At 43.0% G+C, this 11,431-nt stretch overlaps 2 protein-coding genes across 2 annotated transcripts in view; one reads left to right on the forward strand and one right to left on the reverse strand.

Annotated features, from left to right (window-relative positions):
* The window catches only part of PLEKHM3 (pleckstrin homology domain containing M3), a 128,205-nt gene extending 118,283 nt beyond the window's left edge, over positions 1-9,922 (forward strand). Inside the window, exon 10 of the transcript XR_005626665.1 lies at positions 8,248-9,922. The gene's annotated coding sequence lies outside the window, so the exon portion shown is untranslated. The remainder of the gene's footprint in view (positions 1-8,247) is intronic.
* CCNYL1 (cyclin Y like 1) overlaps positions 1-10,887 on the reverse strand; it is a 33,296-nt gene extending 22,409 nt beyond the window's left edge. Inside the window, exons 1-2 of the mRNA XM_039698438.1 lie at positions 10,546-10,887; positions 9,949-10,044 (exon numbers count right to left, since the gene is read on the reverse strand). Coding sequence (XP_039554372.1) covers positions 9,949-10,044; positions 10,546-10,786 — 337 coding nt within the window. The 5' untranslated portion in view covers positions 10,787-10,887. The remainder of the gene's footprint in view (positions 1-9,948; positions 10,045-10,545) is intronic.
* Positions 10,888-11,431: the final 544 nt, after the last annotated feature.

Here is an 11,431-nt window from a genome sequence, read left to right on the forward strand (position 1 = left end):
TAAGAAGTCCTGGCTTAGATGCCTTAGAGTGGAATTTGCCTCACAGCTCACACCTCAAGTACTTCTGATACACAGTTGACTCTCTGAAAAAATAAAAAACCCAGCATGCCATACTGCCACAATTTAAGTACCACTTGTAGCAACTGAACAGAATAGTATAACTTGTTTAAAACTCGTCCACAAGTCTGACAAGTTTCTAACGCTGATTTAACAAAGTCACGTTGAAGAGACAGTATACAGCTTCTAATGCTAGCACTGCTTTAACAAACTCAACACAAACAGTGATTCAGAAGTGGAAGTATTTTGCCAGCCTCTAAGTATCTGAAGTATCATCAACAGGCCAAACAAGACTGTAATATGCAGACTTAAAATACAGATTGTTATCAGCAAGTTATGATGCAAACAGAGCAAACCATTCAGAACTTATTTACAGTTCAGCAGCAACTTTTAGAATAACTGGGAAAGTCAGGTCAGAATGGATCTCAGAGGTCTCCAGGTCAACCTCTTGCTGAAAACAGTCAGCTTTTGGTAGAACATGAGGCTGCTCAAGGCTTTACTGAGCTCAGCCTTGAAACTTCCAATGAGGATCCCTAGAGCCTAGATCACCTTCCCCATCTGGGGGACTAATGCCAACAGGGCTATGAGACTCACTATGGAATCGTAGGGAAGAACTTGTAGGACTGGACAAGTCTTGGGCCATATTTAGGGAACGGCAGCAAGGAAAACTGGGGAGGAAAAACCACAGGAAAACGGAAGGAAAAGGGCACTGAAGTCAGTAGCTCCTAACAGAGGACTCCATGTTTCTCCTTGCTGAATTTCATAGGGTGGTGTTGGCCCAGCGCTGTTCAGGTCCCTCTGAACAAGCACCTCCAGCACACTGACTGCTGGCTGTCATCTGCAATTTGGGCATCCTCCATCACCTCCTCCAGGTCACTGACAGATGGACAGATGCTTTTTTCCCCAGGGAAGAGACAACATAGGATAACACCCATCCTCCCTCACTTCATAAAAAAATACACTACTATCTTGACTTCCCTATGGTTTTGTTTTACTTTGACACCATGTGACTTGTTAATGCTCACTTCTTACATTGTTTCTGCCTCTCCCTGTGCTCTGCCAGCCCCTATATCCACACCTCTTACATGTTAGAAATCAGGTCTAGGACTAAAAGCACAAGAATAACCAACTTTCACCCAGACAAGAAGTGTCTGCAATGTCTTCTTGTAATTCCAGGCAAGAAGATCCACAGCACTGCAGCATGCACTGAGTGACACAAAATTGACAAGGCCACATGAGTCAACCCCTGAGCCAAGCAGACCCACATTTAAGGAGAGGAACAGAACTGAAAGGATCATAGACTTCACTGGCTCCAGTTCCATATTGGCTCTGCCAGACACTTTCTGCTGGATGAAGCCAGGTGTATCAGCACCCACAGCACAGATTATACAGCCAGAGTTAAGGTACTAATAGTCCAAGACACATCACACGGCTCCCAGTATGAAATCCCACCAGAAATGATCAAGACCAACTGCAGCTGGGTTTGTTGTTCCAGGATAACATGGCCTGAGCAGACAGTGTACCTGCTTTGGCCCAGCAAGAGATTGCAAAGAAAGATGCATTTAACAGACCACCTCCCTCTAGCTTTCCCCTTAGAAGCTGCCAGAGACCTTTAACCATCCTGCCTGTGCCATTTTCCCTGGACAATGCTTTTTATCTAAGCAATGGAAAAAGTACTCATGTGATTTGCTCGTCCTAAACTGCCAATGCTGCTCATGAAATACCAAAAGGCAACAGCAATACAGCTGAAGGAAACATAAGGCAAGAGGGAGATAAGGGCATGAGCAGAGGTAAAATTTAATGGGAAACAGCAAAAGAAAAGGCAGAGGAAGACATAAATCTGTCTGCAAACAATTTGACTCACAACCAAGCATAACTCCTAATACTTCATCCTGGTAGCACTCACGAGTCCAAGGCCAAGATACTAGACCTGAAGGTAAGGGTAAGTCTTGAGTAGGAGCTGCATCAGAAGTTGTATGACAGAAAACTCAAGCTTCACAATCAGCTAACAGAAAAAGAAAGCATGTATGCCACAGGATAAACAGGAATAATAGGAATTTAAACATGCAGAAACAAGAATGAGAGAAATGAGAGGAACAACAGGATGATATAAAAAGCAAGAAAACAGCTCCAGAACACTTTTGTTCTAGAGCTATTAACTCAATAGAAATCAAAACACTTTCTATGAGACCCTCACACTTAAGTGATAAAGAGGTGAGAAGGGAAGATTCCCACCAGAAATTAGGTCTATGAGAGCAGGAAAATAATGGTGCTACAAAAGGGCCCTTCACCTGTCAGAGACCAGCGTGTAAAAAACAACCTTCCCTTACTTCTCTGCATCTCTCAGAGCCATTTACTCATGTGTACTACCAAGCTTGTCAGATCAACCCTGCCTCCAGGTGGAGCAGAGAGAAGCCTGAACTTGCTTCCCTCTACCACTGTTCCCCTTAGAGGAATCCTCTGCAGCTCACCTGCACTTGAGACAATCTCAACCACCTCTGCTGCTGCTGTGCACACACAGTGCCCCACAGGGCAGATCACATCAACTTCAAAGGCAATCCTCTGCCCTAGCTCAAGATCCTGCATCCTTTCCACAACACAAAATCGACATGAAGACTTTTTTATCCATGTCACATAAGAATGTGTGTAGGTTTTAGGAATTTATTACGCTAGCTACTTATCTATGGTTTACACACCTCCACGGGTGACTTCTAATTACTACAAACACACTTTACACATTGCATCGTGCTACATGTACTATCCTGTGAATAAAGCTGACAGTCAAAGATGACACTAAGTAGCAGCCCTTTGACAATTTCACTACTTCAGAACAATAAACTATTGCATTTCCTTTAACAGTTTTAGCCCATCCTTTGCTCTGCTGGACAGCACTAACATTTTGATACAGCACATATTTAAAGCATTAAATAATACAATAATCTCTTTGCTGTAAATTGTGTTTTGTCACTTGCTCAATGACTTACTAGCTGTGACTAATGCTTGAGTTTCCCTTATATTTCATTACCTTATGCTATAAAGATGCAAGCCACTTAACCCTGCCAATAAAGATGTAAAAACTGTAACAAATTAGATGAGCAAATCTGCCAATCCATTTCAGAAAGTCTGTTATTCCTAACAATAATTTCATATTAAATTATTTCTCCTTCGAATTATGTTACTCTAATTCTTTTTCCAGAACCTTTTAGGAAAGTTACAACTCTGGTTTCTGTATTTAACCTGCTTTGTTTATTTGCCCCAGCCACTCCAAATGCACCAGAGAGCCCAGCATGCATAGGCTGCTTTCTATTTGCAACTCTCCTTGTTGAAAGACTGTTAAAAGATTATTTCTAAATATTGTGAATCTACACAATAGACACAGAGAGATATTTTAAAGCTATTTAATAGCTGCCAGTTAATTTTTATGGCACTACTACAGAAACAGTAATATCATTACCAATACCCAGCACATATCTGAGTACACACTGATGTTTCGGAAGGATGCAGAAATCACTTCAATATACAACAAACTCTCTTAATTAGGAAGGAATTATTTGCTCTCTTACACCACACTCCAGAGTTGGGCTGGAGAAACTGACACAGGAAACATTTCAAATTTGCTATTAAAATCAGAAAACTTTAAAAAGCAGAAGCACAGATGTATATTATATACTCGAGACTACCTAGGGTTTAAGTAATTTGTTAATTTCTGTGGATTAAAAAAAATCAATACCATATTAATACGTGTTCTTTCATTTCTCCAAGTGCAGGGGTATCCACACCACTCTGCACAGCCTCCACAGGACATCCCAACATGATCCTATTGCACCCCATTGGGGAAACACGGCCAGGATCTGTTCAGCACAACACAACACTACACCCACCCTCCCTTTCTGGGACCAAACAGAGCCCAGGAGGCTTCCACACGTTTCCTGATGGACCTGCCAGGGTTATAAGCAGCTCTACAGATTTTAGCCAAGGCAGGGTACCAGGAGTGCCCCAAATTCCACAGCAAAAGCAGTGATAAACAAGATGCCCCTAAGATTTTCTCTTTGAACTAGAAGGAAGACAGCAGCTCACAAGCTAGATTGCAGAAGTAACTAATGTTTTGTTAGGGATGTGTTCCTGTACTGCATTTAATTTAGGACCATTTAAAGGACAAGGAGAAAGAATTAGTTCTATGCTGCCACTTTTTGTTCCCCACACTGACCTTTACACATAACACAACCCACTATCACCAGAGGTTAAACTCAAAGTCCACAGCTCTAATTTTCTAACTGATAAGCCAAAACAAAAAACCAAACACCCCCCCACAAAATGAAACAAAACAAAAAACCAAAACAAAAAACAAAGACAAAAGAAAAAACCACCAAAACCACCGATCAAAAAAAAAATTGGTATATATTAAAGAGTAACCAAGTTTTAGAATCTTAGATCCATGCTGACAACAGCAGGAGTAAGGAAAGCCTTCCCATAACACTCCTCACATTCTCTGCCTCACTTCCAAGCCATGGTTCAGAAAGCAAAAGAGGTGAGTACCAGAAATTCCAGTCTCAGGTTGGGTCTGCAGGTGACCAAAGCAAGACACACTGCAGCGTTTGCTGGTGTCACATGGAGCAGAAGAGGTGAGTACCAGAAATTCCAGTCTGCAGGTGACCAAAGCAAGACACACTGCAGCGTTTGCTGGTGTCACATGCCACCTGATGGACTGGCACGGGGTACATTTTTCACCTCTTCCAATTGCCCACATTTGCAAACTTCAAATGAAGCCTGGACCTTACCTGCAGCTTGTTCTGTAAAAGAAAAATAACTATCCACGTAAGAAAACATGGCCAAGAGCTTTACAGAAACACTTGCTTCAGTCTTTGAAATTATCTGAGCCTGACTGACACATTCCATAGGAAGCCAGTGTTAGTTTTCACACTGGAAGGAAACCAACAATGTTTGACTACTGCAATGATTCGAGACCCTTTCAGAACTCCAAACAGAAGCAAAGCTGTGCTGTACACACACAGCTCATCAAACACTGCAGAATGCTACCTGGCTGACAGGGGGATTTTTGTGTAAGCTGTCAAGGTAATCCTGATATTCACATCACCTGCAAGGAAGACCTTCAATTTTATTCATCTGGCTTTACTGCAGATTTAAATAAATAGCACCAAGTTTTTTCAAGTCAGTAACGTCCTCACTTATCTCTTGAAATCAAAACATTCAGAGTTTTCTTCTGAAAACATTATTTTTCTAGTGAGTGAAATAAAAGTGCACATTCAAAGTCTAAATGTAATGAACAAAAAAAACCAGATAGGTTTAAAAATCTGAACATAAACTTGCTGGCAAGGATCTACAGATGCAAGGTCTGGGTTCTCTAATGTTTGGTAGAATTTTCCCTCCTGCATCCCACAGTAACTTCTTCCTTTCCCCTGTATGTGGAAGAAACATGGCTAGAAATGTTAATTTAATGTGCAATATAAATCTGGGAGGAGTAGGGTTTTGTGTTTTGTTGGCTGTGCAAGAGTTCATTCCCCTGTTAGTCAGCTTTTTGGTATGACCTCACCACAATGATCACACTTGAGAAAGCACATACTTCTAGCCACAGAACTTCTGCTGTTCTACATCTGCCCTGCAGGTAGGAGGGAAAAGAGCAAATCTAAAGAAAGCCAGCAGAGAATAAGGATGCTAGAGGTAAGTCACACAGAATCAGTTTAAGAAAAAAAAGTTCAGATTAAAATGAATTCAGTTTCCTTAGTTCTACGAGTCTCATCAAATCTCTCTGATTATATATTTCCTTTCAATACCTGTTATGCTGAAAGCCTGAAGAAACACACCAGAAACTCAAATCAGTCTCCCTCTACATGAGCTTCATGTACATATTTTATACCAACTACTCTTAAAAACCTAAGGTTTAACCTGCTTGCTGCAAAAGTCTCCAAGACTTACTGAAGAGAAAAAAAGGATAGAGGATTCTTTAGTTGCCAGCAGCATCCAAGGATAAAAACAGAAATACAAATATTATACTGCAGTGACGAATTATTTTATTTTAAATTCCCAGTTCTATAGGTCAGTTTCACTGCTGCTCCTGGACAACTTTGTGATTCAGTGATTTCCACTACAGGTACTTCACAGATTGTTTCTAGAGGCCATGGCATCAAGCTTCTTAAGGTAACAACATGGAAGGTGTTTCAGGCTTACAGAAAGTCCAATACTTCATATTTGTCAAGATCACAGACCATCTGCAACTGCTACAAATACCTCTGTAACAAATGTCTGGTCAGTTTTTGGAAAGGGATATTGATGAGGAACCAAGAGTGAGTCTAAGTTAGGTGAAAAACTTGGTGACGACAAGGAAAAAAGGAGAGGGAATACTAAGAAAAGGCACCAGAGCATCATTTTATTTTTAGCTCTGGTTTCATGTTTGTCCAAATAGACAACAGTATTTGTCAACCTATGCAGCTACAGATCTTCAAATAGAGAGGCACAAAAACCAATACAAGATGGTCAAGCCTTCCCTGTGATGAAACTGCTGGCATCAAAAAAGCTGATTCTTTGCACCAAAGTGTTTTAACTTAACTAACATTTTAACTAGGATTAAAAAAAAAAAAACCCTGACAACAAAAAAACCCCAAACCCAAAAAAAAAAAAAAACAAAAAAACCCAAAACAAAACAAAACAAAAAAAACACCAAAAAAACAACAACACCCCACAGGAAAAAACCTCCACCCACATGCCTGAAATAAGATGAAATTATATAAGAGAAACAAATGAACAGTATTTAGACCTTCTGCAAGGAGGTTTACGGACAAGCTGACATAGACAACCAGATCACAGACAATCAACATATCCAAACAGGTGTTTACCTTCAACTGTTTAATAACTTCAGCATGCACACAACCTGAAGCTTTCAAGAGTTACTCTAGGCACTAGCCAGGTAAACCTCACTTACTACATCCCTATTAACTCTCCTCTTCAAAGTCCTCTTCCATTTGCTTTCCCATCTAACCTGTGTGTGATGATCACACCCCAATCAGCTCCTCCCCTGATCCCATTTGCTGTTCCCTCTTATCCCTGTCTTTTCCCTTGTCATTCTCCATCCCCCAGTTATTCAAGTGAGGGTACCAGGTCACTTTGTCCCACCACTTCAGTAGGGCAACACTTCTCCTTGGCTCAAGGGAATCAGGCAAACCTCTGCTCAAACCCAGTGAACAGCAGCAGTGCAGGGAGATGATTTCAAGTACAAGTGAGAAACATCTGCCAAGTAAGGTCTTGTTCTAGTTTTATCCAAGGATCAAACAAATGTCTGAAGATTTACGTAGATCTTTTAGGCATAGGGATCTAGCAAGAAAGTGTCAGTGGTAAGAAGTTCTTCCCCGAGATAAAATATCTCGGGGGGGAAAAAAAGGAAGCCCAAAATAAAGATTTGCAGACACTCATTTGGGGGGGAGGAAAACCCAAACAACCAAAGAAACCCAAACAACCAAACACGAAACCAATCATCACAGACCACTAAATGGCACCCAGGAAAAAATATCTCAGGGGGGGAAAAAAAGGAAGCCCAAAATAAAGATTTGCAGACACTCATTTGGGGGGAGGAAAACCCAAACAACCAAAGAAACCCAAACAACCAAACACGAAACCAATCATCACAGACCACTAAATGGCACACTAAGATCAAAGAGCTAGCATCAGTAAAACTAGACAGGAAAGCCTTTTTGGTCAATGCAAACTGTGTTGAACTGTTGATTTAAAGAACATTTAATGCTCAGCTGAAAAGTCAACTAGCTGCTTTAGATTCATGGCAGACATTGATATTTAATATTAGCAGTAGGCATGAACCTATTTGGAAGAAATTTCTGTTTTCAAAGTTATGTTTACTCCCTGTTTACTAAATCCAGCTTGCCTTAGCATATCAAACCACAAATACAGGCCTATTTCATGTTTGGAGAAAGCATGCACCAAACAGGTTATGGCTCAGGATCTTGAGAGCCATAAAATACAAGGTCATGCTTTAAATTCTCTTAGTAAAGGATCTGACAAATCTTTCCTGTTTGAATTAACCTTTGCTGAAACATGAGACTTTCAGTTTTACTGTGTGTTTTATCTCCATTCCACCTACCACTGCTTTTTTGTCATACTACATCATGATTTGTCCATTTTAAGAAAGTGAGAATTTTCTTCTTTCCTTCTAATCTGATACAGACAATCTACGCAGTGCTGACTGGAAAGTAGTGCCTATTAAGAAGAGTGCTGGAGAAGCTACAGAATAATCCTCACTTAAGAGCACAGACCTGCGGGGAACACATTCCACTGGCTATGGAAGAGCAACACAAAGCTATGAAACAACACAAAACAAAATGTCCAAAGCTCAGTTGGTAACTTCTGCATTCCTCATACAACCAAAACATTCAATTTCAGCAAAACAAGTGCAGAAATACTCAAGACAGACTTCAAACAACAAACAACCCAGAGGTAGAAATTTAAGGAATGAAGCATCTCCATCCCATCTGGATGCTAGCTTTCTGATATATTTAGCTGTTTTCTTAGAAACTCCTAGAACTGAGCAGCATGGAACAAAAATAGCCAAAATGATCTTGACTTTTTTCCTTGCAGCCTTCTCCCTTCTCCCTGCCAAAGGATTCAAGAAAAGGACAGTCAGTAGGTTCTCAGCCTCCCATTACAGACTAAGTTTGCATCTTAGCTAGCCTATAATATTACAATAATCAATTAGAGAAATATCTTTTATCCCCCAAATGAAACAAATACTTTCTAGTAGTCAAGAGCACAGAAACAGGCAGGCTGTCTGCATGGTTTGGGTATGTGACAGGTCTTACATCCTAGAGTTTAAGAGGAATAGGCATAGCTATCTGATCTATTACAGATTTGTTCTTTCATAGGAGGTATTAATTAAACAAATAGATGTCTCACATCTAACTTCTTCATAAAGCCTGTATCATAACACTGGATTTCAAACTCCACAAACAGTGCCTTACATTTTGAACTTAACTGCTTCGATTCTATCCAGGGACTGCTTTGCAACATTCAAAAATCAGCACAAGAACTTTTACTTCTAAGACTGACTATCCTGAATTTTATTTTAATAAAGGTATCAAACTTTGGTACTTTCTGCACCCCTAAAGAGTTGTATCAATCAGAAAACTTCAAATATCATCATCACTTGCAGCAGATCAACTTTGGAGGGCAACAGTGAACCACATACCACTGTAAAAGTGATCTTTAAAATCATCTTAAACATATACCACTTATGCAGTTCTAGTATTAGGATTATCTCCTGCCTCAAGACTCAAGTTTCTATAGCCACAAAAGTAAAATTTGTAATAGACAGCTAGTATCTTATTCTTGGACTATACACTCTTATTCAGGCTTGCAAATAAAAAAAAAATAAATTAATACTTCTCTACTTCAAGGCCAGTCCTGAAACATGGATGAATCCACAATTAAATCTGTTACTTAGCACAGCTGACATGATCACATACTAAAGATTCAAACAAATACAACCCTTATTCCTGAGGAGATTTGCTCAGCTTAGGCATTTTTGCTTGGCTTATTAGAATCTCTTCAGAGAGTTTAGCTCCTCCTCCCCTAATGAGTTGAGAGAGTTCTGTAATAATCTTCCTGCAAAAATAAAGGTTTATTTCTCCTAGGCAGCAAACATAATTTCTACTACTGCACAGCTGTCTCAAAGGAGCTCCAAGGGGCTGAATGTTCCATCTCATTTCTGGAACAGCTGCACCATATGGTGCTGTGCAGAACTCTGCAAGTTGAATAATTCCATTTCTGAAGGTCTCCTCGCACTCTTCTGCAACGAGTCGGACAGCAAAAAATTTTTTTCTTAAGTTCAAGAAGAGTATGGATTACAGTGATTATTGTTACTGTACGCACCCCACATCAAAGCTGTCAGCCAGACCATCTTTTTCCAAGCGAATGCATTTCCCATAGGTGTGGTTATAATTGCCAAGAGGAACAGCAAGACGTTCGCTAATTAAACCAAGTTTTGAATATCATGAGGTGCCGGGCTGCGCCAGGCGAGGGCCGGGCGCCAGGAGCACCCCGGCGCTGTTCCCCGGCGGGGCAGCCCGGCAGCACAGCCCCGCGGCCCGCCCGCCACAGCGGCTCTGCGGGCACCAGGGCTCCGGGCCGAGCTGCGGGAACACGAGCAGCACACACGCACGTTCCCGTGAGCCCAAGGAAAGCAAATCGGGAACACGAGAGCTACGCGGCAGGGAACGCCGGTGTCAGGGGTGCACAGCTACAGCCCTGCACAGCCAGAGGATAAATTACTCACGTCCAGCCACGGTGATGTCATATGCACACAATCTTTGTAATTCTTAATTCCCTTACTCCCCACACACCCTCTTCCTTCCTCCTGTTCAACAGAGACTGGAAATGCAGCAGCTTTTGCGATCTGCCCGAACACTACGAGCGAGTCACGACTCCATAGTTAGGGAGAAAGGAGCAGCCAGACTCCACCGCCTCAGCCGGGAGCACCGCCACGTTCTCTTCCCGTTCCCCGGCCCCTCTCCGGGGTCCGGGCAGGGCCGGGCGGCCCCAGGCTCGTCCCGCGGGCGGAGGAGCCGGCCCCAAGCCGGGCCCGCGGGGAACTTTGCCTGGGGCGCGGCCAGCGATCGGGCCCCGGCGCTGCCCCACCGCCGCCGCCGCGAGCCCGGCTGAGCTTGGGGCTGGCGTCCGGGGATACGCAGCAGGTGACGGTGTTGCCCATGGAGCTCGGCGCTCCCCCGCCGGGCCCCGGCTGCGCGGCTCCGGGCTGGGCCGGGGGAGGGGAGGCGGGCGCAGGGCGGGTCGGAGCGCGGGGCGGGCCCACGGCTCGCAGGAACGCGAGCCACAACGCCAGCTCCGCCCCGCCGGCAGCCCCCTTTAGCGGCCTGAAGGGCTCCCGCCGCTCGCTGTGCCTGCCCGCAGCCCGGGAAAGCGGCGCTGCCCGGCATCCCCGGGGAGCACTGGAAGTCCCCAGCAGTATTTGCTTGCTGGGTGTCAGCCACCTGCGAGCGCCTCGGAGCACTGGAATGTTCAAATACACTCAGGGAAGATGGATTAGAGGGCGAGATAGCCACAGCAGTCAGGGTCCCTGATAAACGCAACCATGCGTTGTTCTGCAATGAGAAAACCCACTATCGCTACAAAAATTTAACTCTGGCCCCTGATAAGAAGAATGGCTCTGCAGAAGACTTAGGAACACACAAAAGTATTACAAAACTCTGCTATCATGCTGGCAGTTACTCCAAAGATAAGCAGGCTCAGGGGTTTACTCCATTTTGTAGGAAAAATCCTAATGTTGGCTCTCCCATGTGATGACAAACATGGAGTTTTTGGGCAAACCATGTGTAGTTTCTTTGAACAGAAGTCA

Source organism: Passer montanus, unplaced genomic scaffold, assembly GCF_014805655.1.
Source record: "Passer montanus isolate IOZ18808 unplaced genomic scaffold, ASM1480565v1 scaffold1, whole genome shotgun sequence".
NCBI classification, from domain to species: domain Eukaryota; kingdom Metazoa; phylum Chordata; class Aves; order Passeriformes; family Passeridae; genus Passer; species Passer montanus.